This window comes from Gymnoscopelus braueri (assembly GCF_963280865.1).
Source record: "Gymnoscopelus braueri genome assembly, chromosome: 21".
NCBI lineage: Eukaryota > Metazoa > Chordata > Actinopteri > Myctophiformes > Myctophidae > Gymnoscopelus > Gymnoscopelus braueri.
The window spans coordinates 25,342,676-25,368,873 of NC_137623.1; the positions used below are offsets into that span (position 1 = coordinate 25,342,676).

General features: G+C 43.1%; 1 protein-coding gene across 2 annotated transcripts; it reads right to left on the bottom strand.

The window, feature by feature from the left end:
- Positions 1-2,906: 2,906 nt before the first annotated feature.
- spata13 (spermatogenesis associated 13) lies at positions 2,907-26,198 on the bottom strand. Of its 2 annotated transcripts, none has more exons than XM_080417299.1 (13): positions 25,708-26,198; positions 17,274-18,875; positions 13,948-14,397; positions 11,927-12,071; positions 11,573-11,694; positions 10,608-10,787; positions 9,550-9,720; positions 7,023-7,202; positions 6,186-6,418; positions 5,937-6,066; positions 5,103-5,478; positions 3,685-3,759; positions 2,907-3,603 (listed from the first exon to the last, which is right to left on the bottom strand). In XM_080417299.1, the coding sequence occupies exons 1-13, from the start codon at positions 25,714-25,716 to the stop codon at positions 3,422-3,424; spliced, it is 3,855 nt and encodes a 1,284-aa protein (XP_080273425.1). In that variant the 5' UTR covers positions 25,717-26,198; the 3' UTR covers positions 2,907-3,421. The 2 variants fall into 2 exon arrangements, with proteins under 2 accessions (XP_080273425.1, XP_080273424.1); XM_080417298.1 differs by having other exon boundaries at positions 11,573-11,680; positions 11,910-12,071.

The following is a 26,198-nucleotide window of genomic DNA, read 5'->3' on the forward strand; positions in this document are numbered from 1 at the left end:
GAAAATGTGCTCCTCGGAGCACAAGTCTCCGCCAGCAGACCCGTGCTATTTTAATAGCACGGGTCGTCTTGGTAGAACGGGTCGTCTTGGTAGAATGCGCGTGGTTTTTGGTGTTCTGCAGGGGCGACTGAATATGTAGTGTCTGCATCTAAAAAGAAATCTTCTTGAAGCAATGTGTCATATGGGAGTCCTCGTAATTGACTGGTTTGTTCAAATGCTTGTCTGTATTCTTCATCTTCATTGTCTTGAACAGTTTCAGCAGTTGATTGGTGTGTTTGATCTATATCAGTTTTCTCTAGTGCTACATAATGTATTTGATCAAGGTGGCCAATTGTTACAGTATTAAGACTTCGGTCTTGTTGTGGGATCAATTCAACTCTATACTCCTCTTCTGTGTTACTGTTGTAGATGAGTATGCTTTCTTAGCTTTGGCCTTCTGCGCCTTTGCTTGACCAATGTTAGGTGTTCTCAGAGGGACACACACACGCACGGACGGACGGGTGGTTTGTACTGGAAGGTACTGTTCCAATCAAGACTGATTGATCCTGTCTTACCTCACTTCAAAAGGCATAAATGGCCTTTTGAAGTGACACACCTATTTATAGGATTTTATTTCGTCATGCGTCCCTCTAGCCAATCAAAGGCATTGGTGTCAACATATTGACACGTGTCACGTGGAGCTTGACCAATGTTAGCTTGGCTAGGGGCCATGCTAACACACGGCGGGACGAAGCGAAAACATACTCTCCACCTACGGCGGAGACAATAAAGTGTATGACTCTCAGTGGCACCTTTATACATCCCTTGTGGAAATTAAGGCGTTCACATAAAGGCCACAATATGGGGATTCAGTGGCGATGCAAAGAGAGAAGAGTTATAATCAAGTGTATGACTCTCAGTGGCACTCCACATGTGTGTAATGATTGATTTTTACCCACTTTATGATACTTACAGGGAGTCACTGAGGTCATAAACTGTAATGAAGGCACCAGTGGCACAGACCTCGTTGCCTAATCACTCTTCCTTATCTGTGTCAGCTAGTGTACCTTTACAGTGGAATGGCAGATATGCTAATCAACTTCAATTGTCTCCAAGTGAATCACACAGACTTGGGTGACCAAAAGGCCTACAGACATTTACATAGGTGTTCTGTCGTGGGCTGTATCACTGGGTCAAAATGAGGTCTCGAACCTCAATGGGCTTTCTCCTGGTTAAATAAAGGGTATGGAAGTCGATTGGAAATCATAGACTGCGATGATTTGACAGCAACGCTTGTTCATCCATCAAAATAATTTGGCACACTGGAGTAAAACATTTGTTTGCCAACTTTCTGGTCATGCCTTTTTGTAGAAGGGACAGTCTGAGGGCAACAGTAACTCCACCAGATCCAGCGCTCACTCATTGAGTTACACATATATTATTCATGGCGTGTCATCCCATACCTCGCAAGTGCCACTTAGTCCACTGTGAGATAGTGGGGTATAGATTCACGTTGGAAATTAAAATAGGCTATTAATATAATACATACTTAATGAAGCAAATCAGACCAAAATCATGCCCGATTTCTGTATCACTGTAGATTTGGAATCGCCATTCAAACCTCAAGTCTCACTATTTATGATAAAGGATCGACAAAGAAAACCTACAGCACTTTCAACAGCGGAGAGGCCTTCGAATTACACAATTCTCATCATGGTACAGGCTGCTTTTGTACAAGAGTTTCATACAGTACAGTAGCCTGGTTGTGAATCTCGCTTAATGGTCTTCTGGAGAGCAGACACCATGGCCAAGAGTAGTTTTTAAAACCATCTTTGAGGAAAGGTGGTTTTAAAAAACATGCTGGATCTGGTAGAGTTACTGTTGCTCTCAGATTGTCCCTTCAACAAGAAGGAATGACCAGTTTATGAGGGCAATGTTTAAATTGCAATTGAATTATATTAGCCTCAATATCATAAAAACAAATGTAAGAAAAACATGCATTCCAGCTGGTATTTGCTCTCGGAGCATCAGCTCTGTTGGAGACAAAAACAACCTATAGGCTAAGCCTTTATACAGTACTTCATCGTATGTAGGAAGGTCGGTTTTGCAAGCAAAAATGTGATTTCGAGATTGTAAACTGCCATTTTCGTATGACAGCATCACATCCATTTGCTCAAAATAAGGACGCAAGGTTCAAAGTGGTAATATTACTTACACTGGCAGCATCCAGTTGAGAGGCATCCCCATCTCTTGTTGGCTGCTGGTTCTCCACACACTCTGTGCCCATGACACAGGCGCACAGACATGCCGTCACTTCTTTGACATTTGTCTCCTCACTTCAGGTGGTCAACAGCTATAGCCATTCTCATCCTTTCTCAGATCAAAAGTGTACATAATAAGACAGGGCTCAAGAAATCGGTATCTGTGCGTAGCAGTGAGTGCAGGTAGTGTATGGCTGAGATGCCTTTGCAGCCCAGGCAACAGGTGTGTGTGAAACCAGATCCTTTTGCTCAGATGAGCTGTGGGAACAGAGTCGACCTCGGTGAAGTAACACACCTCCTTCAGTCCTGTGGCTAAGGTTTCATTCATTAAAAAACATTTTCTCATTCGTCAATCTCAAAGAAATCAGGCTATTCAATTGGACAGTTTGACAAGAGGAAAGGTGCATCCACACCAAAGAAACCAATTAGCCTTTTCCAACACGTGACTGACCATTTGAAATGTGACTTATTGTTTCAGCGATAAAGTTCGTGATTGAGGCTAATTCCGTGCCAAGACAATACATTTAAACAAAACCACTACAGTAGTAGAATACAAAATATGTTTAAGTCTCCGTGTGCCAGCATTCATGTTAACTGAAGTTGACATGAAAACTCAAGCTAGCAAATCATCTTTCTTCAGAAACACTTTATAATTTGGTCCTTTTGTACAAGACTTTTATTTACAGTGTTAACAGGAAGTGAGTGTGACAGCTGACAGACTGCTCCTCTTTCCAATTTGTGCTCAGAGCTGACACTTAAACAAAAAAAAAAGGTTCCAGCCTTAGTGAAAACAAACAAAAAACATAAGTACTCAAAATTTTAAGCAGAAAATACATAGTTGTCATAATTAATTAACATAAAAAAGTTTCAGCTGGCATAAGACAGGGTGGGGGTATAATGAGCAGCATCGTTAACACCCACAATATGGAGGGAGTCAGTATTTTAACACTTTTTAGGGTGTCCCTCCCAAGTTGCAGGCACTGAACTTCAATATTGAATAAACAGACATACATTAAGAGACACATAAAGCACAAAATAAAACATGAGACATACATTCACAAGTAGGTTTAAGGAACAAAACATAAAACAACAAAGTGATCTTTGAGTCTTCAGGAGGACGGTTTGGGGGTGAGGTTTACACACATTCACAGAACAGGGATCAAGAGGGAAAAGAATAAGTCTCATTTCCTGAAAAAGGTGCTGTGGGTGAAGGTGTACCACAGGTGGGAGGGCTTTCGCTTTGGGGGCTCGGCCAATGAGAACACCTGCTGCTCAGGCACGCTGGTTGGCACGGTGACGTGACGTTGGTGAAGCGGGTGAAGGTTTTGGTGGTGGGGCGGGAGAGTATCAGAGAACCCAGTGGCTAAGAGAGAAAGTAGAGGTAGATTATTTCAAATCATGACAATTAAAACAAAGATGACAGGACTCAACTGTGGTTACTTACTCTTGATCTTCCCTTGTTTGGCCTTTCTGGCATTAAAAATTGCCTTTTTTCTTTGCTCTTCACTGATCTGTATCCCTGTCACAAGAGAAGAGAGAAAAAAAAGTCAAGTGTTAAGTATAGTTTATTAATTAATTATCAGGTGCTGTAAGTGATCTTTTTTTAGTTCAAACAAAAAGTTTTTAGTTAAAGAGTTAAAGCTCTATTTTCTGACTAATCATCGTTATATAGTGTCCCTGTCTCTCCAGCTCTTAAATAAACAGAAAATATTTTGAATTTCATTCAATAAGGAGAGAGCACCCATTTATCATCAGCTTAAATTTTATAGTGTTTAATTCCAGTTTCATCACATCCAATTCCATCCAATGTTTATCTTGTATCCTGAGTTCTCTATCCTGATTGGATAAAATTGGTATCCCAACCTGAAAATGAATTTTATGTTTACTAAAGAGAGACCATTGTTACTGAACAAACATTGTATACTGTAGCAATGATTGCTATTGGAATGAAGAGCTATTTAAAACGTATTTAAACCAAAAAAATATCACTTACACCCCCTTTAAGTAAATCTGCACATACCCAGAATTTGTCCTCTACCTACATTGAACCCATTCTAGTCTCACACCATTTTCAAATGCTTTCGCTATATAGTATATGCAACGGAAGTGCTGAAAAGGTTCAAGGATGTAAAGCGGATATCCGCCTCCCCCCCCCGACTTCAGTTTAGTCTTTGCAGTAGCGTAAATTGTAAATCCAATATAGATTTTACAAATTTTGCTTTTCAGCACATCTTTGCCTATACTTTTGTGAAGTCAATCACCAAATACCACTCCCATAGTATGTTTTTGAACATTTTCAAACAGACTGGGATCGAACCCATGACCTTGTGGTCCAAAGGCGAGAGCTCTACCAACTGAGTTGCCCGGACACAAATACTCATGCTCATCACTCTGTACTTCTCTTCAACTCAACCTGTTGATATACTCTTCCTTTGGGATTATACATACCCCATTTCTCGTCCACAGCATGGCAGAACAAAACCCCCTCCAAAACTCATGGCCTTGCCCACTGAGATAATCTATCAATCTATCCATCTATCCATCTGTCCATCTGTCCATCTGTCCATCTATCCATCTGTCTAGGTGAAATGTTTCCTAGTAAAATGTGCTAGAAATATAGACATGACTTGTTGATTTGGCGGCCAACTTGAAAAATGACCACCATATTGGATTTTTTCGATGGCCCGGTTTCTAAAGTTGACCCAGAAGAATGTTCATGGCGAATGTAATGCTTGTATCACAAAATGAACGATTCTTCTTATTATCTGCTCTACTAATTAGGAGTAGTGTGCTACAGTCATTTTGGATTTTGCAATACCACTGAATGGCCCCAGCGATAGGAGCCCATGTTTTAACACTCACCCATCTCCTGATCCTCCTGTACCCTGCGTCTCTCCTTGGCAAAGGCCTGCAGCCACCGCTGCTTGTCCTGTGCCTTCCGGCAGCAGAGCACACACAGAGTCTCCAGGGTGGAGGCATTGCGGAGGCGCAGGGCGTTCTTCAGACTCAGGCCCATGTACTGGTCCCGGCCGTCAGCCTGCTCTACCACCTCGGTCTGGTCCATGTCCAGCCGGCCGCGGTAGTGGAATAGGTCCCTGCGCAGGATGTCCTTCTTGCAGAATATGAGCTGGTGGTCGAACAGGAAGAAGTGGCGCTGGTGCGCCTTGCCTTGACGGACAATTCGCGTCAGCTCGCCGGAGTGGATCAGCTCCGAGCTGCGCTCCAGGGCATCAGCTCCCTGTGGCAGAACAAATACACAATAGGGCTGTCAAACGAATATTCAATATTCGAATATTATTCGAATATTGGGAAAATATGTATATTCGAATATGAAAATTAATATTTTTTTTAAAAATATGTTTATTTGACAGGGACTAAGAAAATATGTTTTATTGGATCCGAGCACTCGATACATTGTTTTTTGTACCGTTTCTGTCACAAAAAAAAAAAAATGATTTTTTTAATATATTTTTTATAATAATATTCGAATATATTCGAATATCTGCAAAATTTTAAGACCAATATTCGAATATCATTTCTGAGGAAAGTTGACAGCCCTAATACACAAGTTAACAGTAAGATGTTTATATGAATGCAATTTCTTTATCGCTTTACAAAAAAAAGAGATAAATCCACTTATATGAAGTAACGCATTGTTCTTTTGAGCGTGATTAATAACAAGGTGGTTAACATCACCTCCCAGTGCAGAATGGCCACCTGCCAGTGAGCGATGGCATCAACACTCTCCAGCCTCCTCTTCCCCTCATTAATCAGACTGGCCACGTTCTTCATAGCCTGATACGCGTTGCTCACTCCACTGTAGTCACTAATACAACGGAGAGACCATGTTAGCATGCAAGTACAGCACAGCAGGGATTCATTACGCAATAGAAAGAGAAGGTTGACAGACTTGTTCAGGATGTTCTGGCTTCTGGGTGTACGTACCTGTGGTCTTTGGGGGTGTACTTGAGCAGCTCGCCGAGCTGAAGGGGGTATTTACAGATCTTCTGAACCGGTGTGAGTAGGAAGCCGGCAATGGAGATGTCGATCATCTGCTGGAGGAGCCGGCACGCTTCGAAGAAGTGCTTGTAACGTCCCAGCTTCATCAGGCGCTGAAGCTCAGCACACGCTGCTGGGTGGGTGTTGCAGTAGTCCGAGTAGATGGAGAAGCCCTCGCCCTGACCCAGAGAGAGACAGAGGGAATAATTCAGTGGTGAGTAAGTGATACTGAATCTGTTGTGTGAATAAATGAATGCGCAAGATACCCAAGTGCGGTGCCAAGTAGCTAAGTACCTTTACTCAAGTACTGTACTTAAGTAAAAGTTTGAGGTACTTTTACTTTACTGGAGTATTTCCAATTTTGTACTTTTTGCACTTTTACCCCACTACAGCTATTTGAAAACTTTAGTTATTAGTTACGTTTTGATTGTGATTATTATTACAAAACATAAATTAACCACTCCACCCCTATATACTGTATACACCTTGGCTATTTTCAAAGGATTTGTATACATTTTGACAGCTTGAAATGGGACATTCTGCATAACGAGTACTTTTACTTTTGGTACTTAAAGTATATTTTGATGCTAATACTTTTGTACTTTTACTCAAGTAACTTTTGAATACCAGACTTTTACTTGTAACAGAATATTTCTACTGTGATATTGATACTTTTACTTAAGTAAAACATTTGAGTACTTCTTCCATCACTGGCCAAGTGAGAGTTTGATGATTGAGTGAGTCAATGTTCAGTGTTTGTGCATGTGTGTTTAGATCCATTACCTGCAAAAGAAAGCAAGAGCCTATCTCGCTCAGATGTGGTTGATCTTTGTTGTATTTCTTCTCCAGGTCACGGAGGAACTGCCTCTGGAACCGGTAGATGTCCTCTATGTTGCTGAAGATGGTCTTGAGCTGCTCCTCAGTGAACATGGTAGGGTGTTTACGACACTGGCGGATATAACCCTGGATAGAGAAGAGCAAAGGCCTTTTATAGTACATCAACGAGTGGTGGAAAAAGTACTCAAATGTTTTACTTAAAAAATAAAAGTATCAATATGTATAAAAGTATAAAATGTACTTGAGTAAAAGTACAAAAGTATTGGTATCAAAATGTACTTAAAGTACCAAAAGGAAAAGTACTAAAATGTTTTAAAATAACAGCTCTACAAGCTCACAACGCGTTGCACCGCAACGCGTTGTGAGCTTGTAGATCACCTATTTTCAAATCGCCTATGTATAAAATACGACTAAAGTGGTTAACGTATAATGTAATAATTTATATCTGCAAAGTAACTAAAGTTTTCAAATAATTGTAGTGGAGTAAAAGTACAATATTTGCCTCTGAGATGTCGTGGAGTAGAAGTAAAAGTATTGAAAATTTGAAATACTCCAGTAAAGTAAAAGTACCTCAGAATTGTACTTAAGTACAGTACTTGAGTAAATGTACTTAGTTACTTAAACCATTGACATAAACACTGACAGGACGCCTGGAAACAGTTCAGCAGCAGGCCAACAGGTGCCGCCAAAGGGTAAGCATGTAGGACCCGATGCCTTCAAGACTGATGATGTAAATTTGATTATTTTGCTAATTTCTAAGTTTAAGCATTTCTTATAGTGTTAAGGTAAAAGGAATACTCAACTCTTCAACATTACCTACATTTCATTATTGGTGTGAGTAATGATTAGTCTCTTGATTCAGACATTTGTCTCACAATTAACCTGAGTATGTACATGATTGGAAGTGCAGAAAATCCATCGAAAATAAAGCAGATGTTGTGCCTCCACCCACACTTCAGTTTCACCTTTGCAGTCACGCAAATAAGTCCTACTGTAAATCAAATTAGTCTTTACACAAAGTAGAAAAGCACACAGGAAAAGTTGACAGCAAATGTTCCATACACTAGGGATGTCACTAACAGATCGTTTTGCAATAGGATAGCCGACATCATTATTTTCAATTAAATTAACGGTGTAGCCTAAGGCTGAAATACAGTTATGATGACCCACATACCCAACTCGAAATGCAAAATACATCTACACAGAATGAATGTTTATCAGAATACTAGACATTCATTTAGGCTACTTTAATTATAATTGTGTCTTAATCTTCGCAGCTCAAATGCGGTAGGCAACCGCACAGCTGGACCCAACCCAGGTTACTGTCTGCTTGTAGGTTAGTCTATTTTTATTAAAGGAAGATCAACATGTCAACATGTTTTGGTGTCAATCTAGTGCGCACTGCAGTCTGTTGGCACGACCACAGACAGATAGCAGATAGCATAATGGTTAAGGTAGCCAGTCTAGGGGAGTGTTTCAATCTAATGGATTAATTTCCAGGAGTGGTTAAACCTCTCTCAAAGTAGCTTTCCACTGTTTATTTGCCCATTTTCCTCAGAAGCAGGAGCAGTTCTTCACATTCTTCTCTGTGTCCCCATCCATGCACAATAGATCACTTGGACACACAGCCGATTATATTTTAAGCGATTAGCATGTTGCTTGTGCTGCTGCCGTTTTATCTGAGCACGGTTTTGCAAAGCTTTTATGCAACTTTGCCTATCTTTGTGAAATGGTCCCAAACTGAGCTAAACTTTCGCTCACTCTTGATCTCTCGCTGAACTAGCACCCTGTGAGTAAATTAGTACTTATCGCAGGGGCCAAGTGGGGTTTTACATTTGTATTTGTGCACTGAATTGGATTATTGATGTGTGATAGATGTAGGCACCGCATTGGCACTGTGCTGGTGGGAGTGTCTCTGTGGGTGGCCTCCAGCAGGTTACAAGTAATGGTCCTCACCTGCTCACCTTAAGGCTGGTTTGACCGTGGGGGTAGGGTGAGCTGGGAGAGATATTTTTTGTTGACCACATTTTGCTCACCGTTTAACTTAATTCTTTGCACACATGTATAATACATATTTATTGGAAAATTGTATTTGGCATCACTTAATTAAAACATTTCAAACTTGAGCTTTCGTTTGAACGCGAGTCCTTTCGCGTCACACAGCTTTCTAACTCCCAGCCTGCCGGCTGATCAATTTATTGGGGATTGCTATCAGCCACAACACTTATTATGCAAATTAATCATTAAGCTGATAAGCATATTCGGATATTATTAAATGACTAACCAAATAACAGCTGACATCCCTAACATGCAAAATGCTCTGTGTTAATAATCAACCCACTACAGTTAGATTAACACTAAGAATGTTGCAGTGCCAAGAGTGATGTGGTCCTACCTAACCCTAAGGTAAGTTGGGAACATAGAACCTGGTGAATATAGGGGATGACCCCGTCTAGGTGGGAAGCTCCAGTACCTCACAGATGTCTCTTAGGTGCTTGATGTAGATCCGCTCAGTGTTCATAATCTCTTGGATCACATTGGTCCTCATCTGCTCCTTGTGCTGGCTGCTGTGTGTGTCCCTGGGGACCGGCTCCTCCTGGTCCGCGATGCTCTCCCCGCTCGAGTCCTCCTGGTTCACACGCAGCTGTGTACAGACAAACACATATGCATGTGAAAACACCACACCCACAGTGGGAACTGGGATCACAGATAAACCTTCAGATAAACCTAACCTTAGTGGGGGAACATAGGGATGACCCCATCATGGGCACATACACATCTATTTGCTAAATGTTGCTCTATTTGCAATAATTTATATCACTTCAAAAACAAGAAAGTGAGATAAGGGACCATTTTCATAAACAGAAATTTGTAAAATACACATTGCCGTTAAAAGATATGAATAGAATTTCAAAAAGGCAGGCAAGTTAACTAGTAAAACTATGATGGCCCAAGAAATGTTCCACATCACTATGACAACACCACCATGTGCAATTTAACCAACTCCTGGTCGGTCAACAGCACCAAGCAATTACACACAGCACAGCAGATGTCCATCTGCCAATCAACTGGCCTCACCGTGGTTACCACAGCCAGCCTAATTAAGACTTCAACTGCCAATCAGCAGCGGTCGCCACAGAAACCAGCCAAACCTCTGAACTACCAAACCCCTCTACACACAGTATTAAAGAGGGTTAACGGGGCATGTTTGGAGCAAAGCCAGTTTGTAGCCCTTTGGCTTTGTGGTGGGAGAGCAAACATGCATTTAGAGTATAGTGGGCGGCCATAGCTGAGTGGTTAGTGAGCCCGCCTAGGGAACCAGCTGGCCCTGGTTGCCCCAGGTTCGATTCCAGGCTATCCCAGCATATGTGCCGATGATATGAAATTTGTCCCTGAGCAAGACTCTTAACCCCAATTGCTCACAGGTTCTCATTGGAAACAAGACCGCAAGGACTTTCATGAACGACCTGTTAAAAGGAATTATCCTATTATCCTATTATCCTAGAGACGCAGGTCAGGAAGTCCACTTACCCTGACAAAGGTGGAGGGGAACCAGGCCTCCCTGTCGACACCCCTGCCCCACCACCAGTCCTTGTGAGAGGCATCCAAGACGCGGATGACGTCCCCTGCCTTGAAGGCCAACTCCTGCTCCTCCATGGACACATGATCCCAGAGGGCCTCAGCGTACACCGTGTGACCAGCGCTTATCCACTGATCCACACACACACACACACACACACACACACACACACACACACAAACAACATTATTACATGCCAGGCAAGCCCATGTGTAACATACAAGATTACATCTGGATGTCTGGGACACCGCAGTAGTTGCCTGTTCTGCTAGCAGCAGACCAGACCAAGCAACAGCCCAGTGCATCTTCACAACACACAACAACAAACAAACACATTTTTTGTGACTGACTGCTCACACACAAGCATAGTCCATATTCACACGGCGGCCATTTTGGAATTTAACATTGCGTTGCTGTAGCAACTGGGGTGGCATTTCATTGTCACAAGTACAAATCTAAGTTGACGATTAATTGTCACTCAAATAATTGCGATTTAATTGTGTGTTGCACAGGGCAGATATGACAAATAACTTAAACATACAAAGAAATTATTGACATATTTAATAATTCTATTAGTTTCTATCTATAGTTTTACATATATTCTAGGTAAAACTAGCAGAAATAGCAGATCTACAAGCTTGTAGATCTGCTATTTCTGCTTTTTTTAAATATTTGAAAACGTGTGAACATTTTTCCAACATGGAAACGATTATGCAAAAATTATTGCGAATATCTCAAAAGATTTCAATTCGATGATTATGTAATAATTGTGACAGGCCTACACACGCACTGGGATTAGAGTGAGGACAAAATGTTTACATCCCAGCAGATCCAACCCATGTTTTCCATGGTTCAGCTGTTGTCAGGAAGCCAGGCAACGCGGTGGGATGGTGTTAATTCCACCAAGCTGACTCACCTCGTTGAGCATGGGGAGCTCCACCCCTGACTGCAGGTAGGGTGTACCATCACTGAGCTCATCAAAGCTGCCGTCCTCCTCGCTCACGCTGTCCTCGAACGCCAAGGTCTCAGAGGCGCCATCTGCAATGCACAGAAGACATGGGTAACACGGTGTGCAAATCTAGCATTACCTGTTGACAAAACAAAAACATCTGCGAAATCAACGTGGTCACAGACCAGGGTCTGTTCTTGCGTTTTCCTGAGACACGCACATCAACATTCCCAGACTCACTACTATCTCTGAGACTTAATAAGCTTGTGAACCCGTGTCTGCTTGTTATTCCCCCGCTAAACACAATCCCCTGGTTCTTACCGCTGAGGACTCTGTGGATCTTGTGTCGTCCGAGGCGGTCCAGTCCGATGGGGGTGCTCTGGGAGAGGGTGGAGGGGCGGAACCTGGCAGACACGGCTCTGTAGGGGGGCACCTGGTGGGAAGGAACTGGGGGCCGCGACAGGGGCTGCAGGGGGGGAGTGGGGGGGAGAGGAGAGAAACCATTATGGGATTTAGGTTAAGAGTTGTGGATTATAGCAAAATAAAATCTCACGACTAAAACATTTTAGGCCAAGTCCTAGATCTGCAATTTGTGAAACAGCGTGAAAGGAGCCCCAAGAATTCAGTTTCATAAACAATTAGCACAATATGTAAAATTATGTTTTGATTAGCCATACAGCCGATTTGCAGATTGAGGCTTTAACCTTTGATTTTATGAAATATCCTAGAATAGGGTTTTCTATAAGATTGAGTATGTATTTCTATTGATAGTTTGACCACATCAAATACTCTTTCATCTTAAACTAACTAATAACCGAAAATAGACTATCTACAAGCTTACGTGAGCTTGTAGATCGGCTATTTTCGGTGCGCGACATGCTTCCATAGAAGACATGCCGACTTCTAATGAGTCCAAATGACTGAAATCAGTCGTGGTGACTAAGGACTTTAATCCATGAGTGCTATGATGACTCACCGTCACATAAACAACCTATTCAGCACAGACTTACTTCTGCATGAGATGATAATGGCTGATGAATTATTCTGGACTACATGTGGTAATTGGACAGTAAAAAGCATCCCTACCACGCACTAGCATGCCCTGGAGGTGTATTTGTCCACATTGACTGTAGTATTATCTTTATAAGGCAATCAGGCCGGTATCACAATGACCCAAATCAGCCTATTCACTTCCGTTACTTTTACATGGCATAATTTCTATTATGACATTTTCTGTTACAAGATATAAATTACTAGAAAGATGCGCTCAGTGGACATGTGTCTGTGGGATGCATGATGTGATGACACTGTTTTGGCATTGTGAACGTGTATGACGTGTCATTCCAATGGGGGGAATGACTATGATAATGTCTGATCGTTAATGTTTTGTGTCAATTATTTTTGTACAGGGCCAGACCAAGGATCAATAATTATATTCCAAATAGTAGCCAATCTACAAGCCCACAACCCCAACCCTGACATGCAACATGTTGTGAGCTTGTGGATCTCCTTAATGTTGGTTATTATAAAGTTAATAATAACCAATAGTAAGGAGTCACCGTAGCTGCCTGCAGTCCAGTGTTACGTCCAGGTATGTTAAGTGTCTCCAGTAGTTCAACAATGCGTATCATACCGAAGGTTCTGAGCTGTACGGTTAGCCCAAGTCATATTTTGGGCAAATTGTTATATCTGCCTAACTCTATTTTCCTAACACTGCTGATTCACTGTGCATTATTGCCTACGAGCTCAGCCTACAAAATCACTGCCAAAGTCAAAGAGAGACTTAGGCAGATATGATTTTGGAATGTAACAAGCATTCTGATAGGCTGAAGACATTATTAGGTCTATTAAAGTAATACAAGATAATCAAAACTGTGGGTTTGCTCCAACACAAGTTGTGGGTTTCAGACATTGAGACCAGAGGAATCCGCAAGGGAAAATATTGTTTCTACGACATAGGGTTCAACATTTCCTATTTGTGGCACCTGCTATGGTTAGGAGTGAAAACGCTAACCATAGCAGAAATGTGGACCACAAGCAGAAATGTCAGTTTATTTTATTCAGCCTGCATGCCAATTTGGATTCAATAAATGTAATAGCATATTCATTAGCACATATCTGTGCACAACCCACTCTTGTCTTTTCTTTTTTCTTTTGAACAACTGATTTAGCCATTTTCCAATTTAGTCATCACCAATCCCACCCCCATGTTTACATCACAACCTAAACTACTTCTTTTAGTAGTTCTGTACTCTAAATACTACCACCACAAAGCATGGATGTGTTTCGTGTCCAGACATTGAGATCAAATGAAAAGGTTTGTTCAGAGAGCTTTAGCTTACTGAGGGAAGGCGGGGCTCCTTCTCCTCAGTGCCGGGGGAGGAGAACAGCTCCTCTCCTCCTATCACTGAGACGGGCCGCTGCTTTCTGCTCTGGAGGTCCCCGTTGACGCCACGGCCGTCAGGGCTGTCTCCATTCGCACAACTGTCATTGCTATTGTAGTCTCGACAGGATGTTCCGTTTGTAGTTCTTTCATCCGGATGCAGCTCTGCCTCTTCCTCTGGGATGGGGACTTTCCTTGACACCAGCTGGCCGTAGGCAGAGATTGGCCGAGGCCGTGCTCTCGCCGCCCTCCGTCTGGGGTTGGCGGACGGCGTTGATTCAGTGGAAGAGGTGGATGCCTCTCCAGGGGATGAGGATGACTCTGTGGATGATACTGGCGAGAGGGGAGGGGTGCTGCAGCCTGCCTCGGCTTGGAGAAGTGCCTCTTGTGCGTTTTGGTCAGATGTCGCCTGGAGAGCAAGGGGGGACAAAAGGTCAAAGTTCACAGGTCAATGAGGCCAATTTATCACTCTTCCCCCATTCAACAACCTGCAATGGTCCGGAGATTTACAGGCTGTAGGCCAGAAAGTCTGTGAACATAATATGTTAATCAGAAACAGAGCCAAAGATTTAGTGTTTGAAGTGCCTTCAAAGTTAGTACAACTGTCTTTGAAGGCAAAACGAAAATGCTACATTAAGGAGTAAAGTTTCAAGGAACCGTATCAGGATTCTCACTGAAAGCCTGGCACAAATCATGTGAAAGTATTCAACTATTCACACAGTGATTGCCCAAACACTCAACACACAACTGACGCCCAAGGGTTATCAAGAGAAATACGAAAAAAATACTTCCTTCGTTTAGTGATACAGTATCATACTGTATGTGTATTGTGTACATACAGTATGATACATCTATTGTATGGCTAAATGGTCAAATATTAGCTAATAGTTACTCATCTGAAAAAGTTTTCTAAATGGTTTAGTTAGCCAATGATATTAGGCTGAAACCTCACCTCCTGGTTCTCTTGCTCTGGGTCCGGTCCCCTGCATATGCACTGAAAAGGCACACAGTGGCCCAGCACCATTGTGAAATATACCCGCACTCACATACAAACACACAGGCCCGTCTCCTGAAAGCCAAGACCCGCTGTCTTTAAGTCCTTAGTTTGAATGCAAACAAGCAGTATTTCCTCCATTGATCTTCTTAATCAGAGTCTGGCTATGGCTGGGCATCGATCCAAATCCATCCATCTATAAATATAGGTTTACAATTCTGCCTGTACGGTCTTGTATCGCTCCAGCTATCCTGGGCCTAGTACGCGTTGTTATCGGACTTTGACCCAGCGGGCGCCGGGCTGCCACCACCACAGGGAGGGAGGGGAGGGGAGTGAAGACAGACAGTGGAGAGAGGAGGGGGAACAGGGGGGGGGGAAATTGCATGGTACTTACTTACTGATAGCTGCCTAACCTGCCACAGCAACCGGGAATATAGAGCTGGAAGCTTTGCGCAAGGGCTGCTAATCATAAACAAGGTGTTATTAATTATTAACCCTGGGCAGCTCCTTCAATGTGGAAGGTAAAACAGTACCACTGGCCTCAGCATGTGACCCTGCTGTAGCAGAAGTCACAACAAATGTTTATGACACAGGATGACAGAAGGGGGGGGGGGGGGCAGTCAAAAGGCGCGAAGATTGAAGTTACTGTTGTTGATTGATTTCATTGACACTGGTGGGGAGTGCAACAGCTAATCAAACTAATACATTTAAGTGATTGTAAAGAAAATTCATTACTCAGTCATAACTGCAGGCTCACTCCCAATTTTCCGCCGTAGTCTGAAGACTTGCCTCTTCAGACTCCACCTCACCCCCTAGCACATCACTCTCCTTGTATACTTTCTTGATGCTAGTTTAATGTGCAGCTATATCTTGGTCACTTGTTCTCACGTTTGGTTTCTTAGATGAGTTTTTTCTCAATCACATAAGATTGCATGTATAGACAGATGCACTAAATTATTCTCTCTGCAAAAGTCTGTTACAATTTACCTTTTTGTTCATTGACTAGACGCAGTGTAGTCGCATTGTAATGCACTGTGAGCTTGTTATAGATCAGCAATTTTTGCGTGACACCGTTGTACGACGAAGTATAAAATAGGGCTTAAGTGGTTAATCAGACTAATCAATTTAGTCAAAAAAAATTATTTTAAGTGAAATGTTTCACATCGATTCATTGACATATATATATATATATTATATATTTTTTAAAAGCTCTTATCGATTAATCCAAAAGAAAACAGAATAATCGCCAATGACATAATCGATAGTAGCAGCCCTCGTGGGGACCTTTGGACCGGTGTGTTGCTCGAACTGTTGCAGTCTCTCGGCTCCTGTTTTCTGGCACCGGAGCTTGGCACGGTTCAAATATCACGTCTGCACATGACCTTATCATGGAAAATGTTGGAGTTTTGACACATTCAAAGATCACTTCCATAAAAAAAAAATCACTACTCCCAGCCAGGAGGTGCTAAGTTCAGTTTCCCGGGGCAAGGCAAGGGTTGATGGCATCGCGTCGAGTAATAATTCACTGATGATCCTTCCTGCTCGAGGTGATAAGGCAAGACATTTGATCTTTTTATTGACTTCTCCCCATTGTGACTTCACACAGATGAGACACAACCTATGACCTCGTGAGTCTTCACTCACACAAAACCTATGACCTCGTGAGTCTTGACTTCTACTGTCTTGTCCTTGCTGATTAAAGGCAGTGCCGTTTCAGCCTTGAAAGAAGGACACGCTGGTTCACAGCTGGTTTCATTTACTGTACTATTCCTTTGTTTAGATTTTCTTTTAGTTGTTTTTTACCCCCTTTTTCTCCCCCAATATAAACATCCCGCCCCGGCTTCCCTACCCCAAACACGGGCCAATTGTGTTCGTGCACTGTAGACACGCGACAAAGCCGGATGCACCGCGGTGGATGCGAACCCCCAGCCTCCGCGGTGGCAGGCAGGCACTTTACCACCCGAGCGCTTCTGTCTTTGTTTAGCTTTTATTTTCAGCACCGTTTTTTTTCACTTGGCCCATTTTTCTTTTTTCTTATAGTTGATTTATGTTTTGTTTTATTTGATTGATGTGGAATTTTACCATTTAAAATGTTCTGACATTTTAGACATTTATAATAACAATTATTAGTATGATATAAAGACAGTGCCTTGCTAGCTTCACTGAACAGTAAAAACGGGCTGTTTTCATACAAGACCGGTGCATCAAGATGACTTCCTTGTTACACAAGGGACACCTTGTTACACAGGAGGGTGCCACCCTTACCTGGTGCACTGGCACTGACTGCTTACCTCCTTTGGTTGTGACGTGACGTTTGTCTGGTCTTTGCTTCCAGGAGGTTCAATGAGGTTGAGTGGAGGTGAATGGTATTCTGCGGTCAGTGTGTAGCAGCTCGTTGAAGTTACAGCCAAAGCATCATAAGCAGAGACAGTGAGTGAAGGCTGTTCTTTCCCCTCTGCGTTCTCCACAGAGACGGTGCTTACATGAACCTGGTGCTGGACCGGGCCAAAGACAGAGTCAGGCAGTGGGTGGAGCACAGGGGTGTATTCAATTTGTGGCTGCCTCCTGTCCGTGCTCTCCCCGGCGCTCCGAGTTCGGGCGGGTGAGGGCCGACGCTGCCGCTCACTGGCGAGCAGGCAAGGCAGTCGGCGGGAATAGTCGTCGTGGAGACGGCTGAGGGGTGACAGTGGAGACGTGGGGGAAGGGCCCGGGGAGCGGCTGTGCCGCCTCAGACTGGTGATGTCCGTCATGCTACCCATGAGCTTCAGCATCTGGCCCTTGGCCTTAAGAGGGCTCTTACAACGTGGGACGCTGCTGCGTCCCCGTACGTCCACTGACGAGGCACTGGCCGTCCTCTGGAGGCTTAGGGTCCTGTTGGGTCTGCTGGTCTCAGGGGAGTCTGGCCCGGGTGACGTAGGACTGGGTGATGGGGCTTTGCGTCTGAAAGATGTCTTGAAAAGGTTTAGGTTTTCTGCACTCTTGCTCAGTCTGCGCATCACCTTCACATTTGTATCCACGTTTACACCCTCTGCACGCGAATCCACCTCTGACCCCGACCCTTCAGCTCGCTTCTCGCTGCGCACGGCCACATCCTTGTTGCTCACCTCTCGTCTCCCCTGACCCGTGTCGAGTAAAGTGATTCGTCCCGCTCCGTAAGCTCGTTTGATACTCCTAGAGAACCGAGAGTTCCTCTGAAGACCATTTCCTTCCTCATCTTCCACATCCTCGACATCACAGTCCTCATAATCAGAGCCGTACTGGCTCGTCACAGCAAACTGATGGCCGTTAGACAATGTGAAGCTGTTGGCCGCATGGCCTGGCCCACTACCTTGATTGCTCATGATCAAGCCATTAGTTAGTTGCTGATTGGTTGTAGGAGTACACTCTTCATCGTGATTGGCTGTTCCTCTGCTCTGGATTCCCTGGAGCACAGAGGAGCGCAGCTTCTTGAAGGAGTCCATGACAGCAAGTCCTGAAAGGCCCGGCCAGGCCTGGGGGCCACCAGAACCATGTGAGCCCTGGAGGGGGGAGGGACTGTCCGTACTTGGACTGTGCCCAAGGACAGGACACTTCTTGGGGTTAGAGAAGAGCCTCATAATCCGTGACGGGTTGGACTTATCATCAGGGTGGCCTATTACAGGGCTGGACCAGGCCGAGGAGTTGATGCCATTGAGCCTGCTCTCCTCTGAATGAGGATCTGAGGTGACTGGCTGGATCTGGGTAACACAGCCAGACAGCAGGCAGGGGGCTGCAGTCCTCTCAGCATGGCTCTGGAAGGGGTAGATGTCGCTGGCGGGTCGACTCCGGGGCTGAAGGGGTGGGTCACCTTTGGGGCTGCGAAGGCAAGGGACGGAGTCTTCGATGGTGGACAAAGTTCCCTCCGTTTGGTCCGCCTGCAAAGGCAATGTATATAGATTCATTAGTACAATGGTTCTCAAAGTTTTTAATTTCGAGGATCCCCAGATTGGTATACATTAGGCCACAGACCCGGGCTAAATTACATGAAATATCATTTAGCTGGGGACCACCTGGAACCAGCTCAAGGACCCGTGGAGGTGCTTGCCTCGGACCCTACTTTGAGAACCACTGCATTAGAAAAGAACACAGTGGTATTTTTGGAGCCCTGACTACTAGTATACAGACCGCGCTAGAGGAGAACGACAGTGAGAGCAGGCTAAGCTGCTGTACATGGCGGTCAAGAGAACAGATTAATGTTAGCATACCTGGCCAGTGTGACCAAACGGCTTGACTTAGACACCTTTTGAGGGAGCAGCTGTAGACAACCCAGTATTTGCACCCACATGTACACTGACCTGTCCACCCTTACGCTGATTGTATAAAGTACAGACAGAGTTGATATCAAGCACAATAGACTGAGGAATACTGAATAGGTGCACTTGCTGTATATTTGACTACATACAGCAAATACAGTTAAACAATAAACAACAATAAAGTTGAGTTTGAGTACCAACTACAATTAAGAGACGCTTAAATTCACACCACCTGAAATGGTTTAGCCCAAATGTACCTATTCCTACGTCACCATGTCCAAACTTATTTGATTCAGTGAATGAAAGTTGGATCTGAAAGACAGGAATTTATTTTGAAACCGATCTACGAGTGGAAGATTGAGATCGTCACAGTAATACTACAGTGCATTCCTCAGAGAAATATCATGCAAGTGTATAAAAAGCGTGTTTTAAAAGGGAATTTTGAGAACAACGTGCATGTTGTTTTGTGTGTGAGCATGGAGCTGAGCTGTTCCACGTATACACTATGTTATGATGATACAAGTTCTTGTTTGTTTATAATTGCGCTGGGGTGCTGAAAGGGAGCATCCCTCAGAATGTGTGGGAGCAGCGGGAGAAGGCCATGTTTCAAACTGTGAGAACACAGTGTGCATTTCTCCTTGGTGCAGTATTTTTAAGTCCAAGGAGAGTTGAGGCCCAGGCAGGGGTCGCACTGCACTGAGCTGTGCGTGCGTGCCTGCGTGCGTGTGTGTAGCAGGGCGGCGGATAATGCAGCTGAGTCTTTGATGTGAGTGGATGTGGGGGTTGTGAGCATGACTAAGCAATGAGACTCGCTAATCCATTGTGATTGATGCAATAAATTGCCCGGTTTTCTCCAGATCACGTCTATGGTGAGGTGATGGCAAGGTGGGGAGGTTGAGGTTTTTGAGTGGTCCCTGGACTCCCTGCTTCTCTTTGAATGCAGACCTCCTGGGCAGCAGCACCGTTCAACTCCATTATGCTGGTAGCCTGCAGCGGTGGCCTGGGACAGACTGAATATATGGGGATCCTACATGCCCGTATTCCATTTTCAACTTTGCATGCTTTTTCCAGACAATAATGTCTTATCTGGGTTTAAAGGTTTTGGTTGGTGCCCAGGAGGATGTGTGCCAATATTGGCTGAGGCTGGGCACCATATCTATGTCATATATCTATAAGATCTTCAAAACATATTTAACAATTAGGCCTACACAACAATCATACAATATATTTGTATGTAACTATATATTTGTTAGTTTGTTTAATTCCCCAGTCTTTTCCATTTTCTATATATAATAAATAAGTTAGCTTGCTAGTCTTTGTTAGAATCAGCGCAGTCCATAGAACATAACCTTGTGCTCATGTGCCGTTTCTCTGGTATGACGCAGCCTGGTGTAAAACATTTGTTTTATTTTTTTAGCAGCATGAACACAGCATTGCTCATTCGATTGTTGGGGGAAGCGTCGGGGGAAGGGGGGTCGGGTGGTCTCTCCAGTCAGTCTCCTCGCCTGCTCTGCAGCAACAGATGGGCTTTCTCTGTCCAAGTGCCTCTGGAGTCTGCTGTCATTCCAACCAGCTCACTCCATCACACTGAACACTTATGTAAACACAGAGCTACCGCTGCCAAGCACTGCTGCTGACGGACAGTGAACACCCCCTCACAAAACAATGTGCTGTTTTCAAAGCTATGCTCAATTGTGTTGTTGTCCTTTTCCTCCTCTGCCCCTGGAAAAAAAAAACATGGTGAACGGAAAAAAAGGAGAATGGAGATCAATTGTTCGGTGTATCGTCCGAGCCCAAATGTGAGGAAAGTGCGGGGGGGAAGCATTTCTACAGAGTTAGGTGTCTTTTGCAGAAACTCCTCTTCATCTTATCAGCTTTTCTACCACCTCTATGCACCCCCCCCCCCCCCAACCCCCACCCCCCATGAGGCACCAACTGTCACAGGCCAGTTGGCATCCACAACACTTTGCAGTGTTGATAGCAAGGAGCCAGAACGCATAGGTGGGTTATTCCATTTCACAGGAGGCTCAGGCTCTCTGCCTTGCCAATATTTTATTTAGCCATGACTTCAATACATTTTAGGTGCTCTAGGTAATCCTTTTACCTCTGCTCTCCAATGACTGTGATTTTATCTTTTTTCAATTCAAGCATTACCACAGCACAGCTCAATTGCATTGCAAGACTAGACTAGTGTGGTATTTTTTTACCTAGACCTCTGAAGACCTGTAAGAATCTGTTTATTAACGTAGTAATATAGTTTACAGTGCAGAGCCAGCTCAGTGCTGAGTTGTGGATTGGTGCTCCTTGGTTCACAGTTAATTAAGAGCTCAGGGAGGAGCACCCCCCCCCCGCATGGCAGCCAGCTGGAGCCAGCTGTAGATTAGACTCCCGGAGACGAGACCAGGACAGACCTGCGTGCATGGATACACAAACACATGGGCAGAAAATAGCCAAAAGTATGCCTTGCATAAACACACGTCTCATACACACAATGCTTTAGGACATCCTTTCCCACCCCGATAAAACATGCATGCATTGCGCATATAGGCACATGCATATGCAAACATGCACCCTTCACAAACACACAGACAGACACATGAAGACAAGAGCAGAGAGGAAGGCATTCTATCTCAATCCCTGTCTCTCTCCCTTCCCGTTTGTGTGGAAAAGTCAGGCTCTTATGTAAGAGGTCATAAATGCATAATGATTAGTTAACTCCCGCCCCTGGTTCACCTCTAAAGTAGTATGTCCTGCTTCAGGCTAGGATAAAAACTAATTAGGGTCAAAATGAACTGAAATTTTAAAACAAGAAAAAAGTCAGCCAGACAGGGAGTATGAAGGGAAGCACTTTCAATTCTCTGGCTTAGCTGTGAGACACCCTGAAGCACCTCTGCCATTCCTTTGTAAGTGGTTAGTTTACTAGTTGCCCATCAGTCTTTATAGAAAGGAAGACAAAATGCCTCCCAAATATTCTACAGAAGGGACTGGTCAGTGACAAAGTCAATCAATGTGTGTAGATTAGTAGGAATACTTCAGGAAAGTTTAACAGAAAAAGGTTTATCTTGTTTTCCAAGTGGATGGGATCCACCTTTGAAGCTGTTTCACTGTCTGGCAAGATAAATCAAACACACTTTCAGATATCTGAATCAGCATTCATATCTATTTTTTCCACATTTCCGAAAGCCGAATGCTTTTTATGCAGCCTTTCCCTCGGCCAAGACTGAGGCCGGGTGGTCTGAGGAGACATTTCAGGAGACTGAATGTCCCGAGTCCAGCAGCAAGACCAGCCGAGAGTTTGAGGGGTGTGGGCGGGGTGTATGTGTGTGTGTGTGTGTGTGTGTGTGTGTGTGTGTGTGTGTGTGTGTGTGTGTGTGTGTGTGTGTGTGTGTGTGTGTGTGTGTGTGTGTGTGTGTGTGTGTGTGTGTGTGTGTGTGTGTGTGTGTGTGTGTGTGTGTGTGTGTGTGTGTGTGTGTGTGTGTGTACTAGCCTTGTCTTCTTCCCTACCAGTACTAATCAGATTACCAAAGCTTTACCAGTCTGAGTTCGGGACTTGTTTCATCCACACATTATAGCCTAATCAGAGAGACAACTAGGCTATTCAGCCACACTGACTGAGAAACTGACAAAAAGATCTATTATAAGAAGAACTGCAGTGTTTTCCCACAGGAGGCACCAAGATGTGCATTTGACAAGCACTGGGTGCAAAGTGTTGACAAATGGAAGGTGATCTGGGCTAAATGCCACCTTATGCTATTGCCAACAATTTCTACCATATTAATGTGCTGTAATAGTGATTATAATCTATTTTATTAAAGGTAGTTCATTAAAGTAGCCACAAGTCTGGCAAAGGGATGATTTCAAGCCAACAATGTTCTAATACGGCTGGATTGCTCAAAAATCGGAAATAGGTTTTGCAAAGTGCAACTAGCTCAGGTGACCTCTCTGACTAGCTGTAGGCTACTCCAGAAGTCTCATATTGTGGTTGTGACCTAGTTCCTTATAATTTGATGAACGAAGACAGAGACTGGGGCCACACCCCTCCATAGATCATGGGAAGTACCGGTATACGCCAAAGCCTGGGAGTGTCAACCATTTGCACCAAGGCACCCGCTAACTCACCCACCTGATCTGCTGTGGCTTGTCATAGAAACAGCCACCTAGAAATCCAACACCGGACCACAGTGTACAGAGTTCAGCCAGGACAAAACATTATTAGGCCAAGTTGACAACAACCTAACCACAGAACAGCACTCAACTAGGCTGTTCTACCTGCATTATACAACTTATTCCACCAATCTGACACAGCATAATACAATAACATAACTGCTTATGGGCCTCGTGGCTCATAAGCAATACAACATTGTATGCATGTTTTATATACTCTCAGTCTCATCACACTTTTATCTGTACCTTTCTTTTAGGCCTGTCACATTTATTACATTATCGTTTAATTGCAAGTATTTGAGATGGTCGCAATTATTTTGCATAATAATCATATGCAATAATTTACATCTAGAAACATGTTCATACACATTCAAACATTATTTTAAAAATGGCATAAAACGGAGATCTACAAGCTTGTAGATTAGCTATTTCCACAATTCTTTAAAAATGTGAAAGTATAACGTTTTTTAAACATGTAATTTCTTTGTATATTTAAGTTATACAACATATTGTTTTATCGTGACAACCCTATCGCCCCTGTGTTTCTTTGTCACTGCTGTTGCTGCTATGACACCTTGATTTCCCTCCAGCTATCAACGAAGGTTTATCTTATGGGCCAGGTTACCAGGTTATAGGCATACAGTTACAATTTTGCCAACTGAGTGTAAAAAAATTATTTATAGGGAGCAGACTTTGTGAGGAAAAATGGTTTATAACCTACAGAACACAAAACTCCTTAATTTCCTCATCTGATGTGTAAAACTGAATGGTCTCCCATTTGCTCAACTTGCCTGCATCAACTATGGAATGGTGCCATGAAAAGTATTATACCTGCTGAGTTACTACTTTACACAGTATGTAGGAGGTGTTGATGCTGAATCTTTAGAACACAAACAGTGAAACCTTCTTATGGAACTCTCAGTCTGCTGTAAATTGTAATACATGCAACAGGAGGATATACCACACACATGTCATACTTTGAGAAATAGAATTTAACTCCCTAGTTTGATGGCAGGGGAGCTGTAAAAACAGGTTCACGCAAAACAAACACTGTATGGGTGACTGCAAATTTCCCCCAAAATGGGTGTTTATTACAGCATGACCAGAATTAACTATATGCCTTGCAAACAAGCAGCTGTAAAGAGGATTACAGTGTAGTTGTTTTTAAGCTTGCAATGAACTCGGGAGGGGGAACTGCTTATTTATTTGTGCATTAATGAACTTGCTTTGCCCATAAAGCTCTTTGTAGTTGCTGAGGAGGCCCCCACCCCTTCCTTCACCATCTCACTGCCTGGCATCTCCCCAGTGATGGAGAATGTGTTACTTAAGTAAAAGTAGCAATACTGCAATGTAGAAGTTAAAAGTATCAAAAAGTATCAAAAATAGAAAGTACTCATCAAGTTTCAGATGTATACAAATCTTTTGAAAATAGCAGATCTACAAGTTCACAATGCGTTGCATCACGATGCATTGTGAGCTTGTAGATCTGCAATTTTCAAATGGCCAAAATGTATATAGGACTAAAGTGGTTAGTGTATGTTTTGTAATAATAATCCAAATCTGCAAAGTAACTATAAATAAAGTTTTCCAATAATTGGAGTGGAGTAAAAGTATAATATTTGCCTCTGAGATGTAGTGGAGTTGAAGTGAAAGTACTGACAATTGGAAATACTCCAGTAAAGTAAAAATATCTCAAAATTGGACATAAGTACAGTACTTGAGTAAATGTACCTAGTTACTTTACACTACTGCTGCCTGGCATCGCCCACAATCACATCACTATAACAACCAAGGCTGTAATGCACCACAATAGCCCCCTTTGGTTCTGTTTCCCAAAGCACACAACAGGCAAGAAACCCTGTACTATTGTGATGTAAAGACGTCAAAACAAAGCGGAAAAGTAACAAAAAAATTTTACTTAAGTAAAAGTATCAATACTGCAATGTAGAAATACTCTGTTACAAGTTAAAGTCCGGAATTCAAAATACAAAAGTATTGGAATCAAAATGAACTTAAAGTATCCAAAGTAGAAAGTGCTCATTATGCAGAATGTCCCATTTCACAAATTTTCAAATGTGTCATAAATCTTTTGAAAATAGCAGAAAAAGTATCAAAATATACAAAGTAACTAGTGTAAAGTCTTCAAATAATTGTAGTGGAGTAAACGTATAATATTTGCCTTGTAGTGGACTAGTAAAGTAAAAAAATACCAAAAAAATGTACTTCAGAACAGTACTTGAGTAAATGTACTTAATTACTTTACACCACTGCATAATGGTGCTTAGCTTACCCTGCTCATAGTCGGGGTTGTCCTTTTTGATGTTTCACATCAACACAGCAGCTGGTTTTGTTGTTGGCTGACCACCATGATGGTCAACCAGACGATTTGGAACAAGGCTGAGTTATCTCTGAAGAGTCCAAAAGGTTGAACTGATCGACGCTCACATCAGAAACCATGTTGTCAGGAGGGAGTAAAACAAAGCTGCGGTTTAGCCGCTACCATGCCAACTACCTCGCAACATCTTGAGACAAATGGCTACTTTTCAAACATAGGGGCTACACTGTAGCCACTTCAGCTAGCGAAAAGTTCACTTGTTGCAGCTTCTACTATTTAATCCCTCCCTACGCTAAAAAAAAAATTAAGAAAACTGCTTGACCGATCGGAAGAAGCTTTTTTTGCGATAACAGAAAATGTAAACACATTTAAGTGTCTGGAAATAGTTGAAAACACCCCGGATGGGTCCGTTGATGCTCCAGTAGTAAGAAGCGCTTCTTGGCAGG

Excerpts from the sequence above, each read along its gene's own strand:
- spata13 (XM_080417298.1), bottom strand. Across the intron at positions 12,072-13,947 it reads AGGAGCCCCGCCTTCCCTCA|CCCCTGTCGCGGCCCCCAGT; the intron begins GTAAGCTAAAGC and ends CCCCCCCTGCAG. Across the intron at positions 5,479-5,936 it reads TGGCCATTCTGCACTGGGAG|GGAGCTGATGCCCTGGAGCG; the intron begins GTGATGTTAACC and ends GTTCTGCCACAG.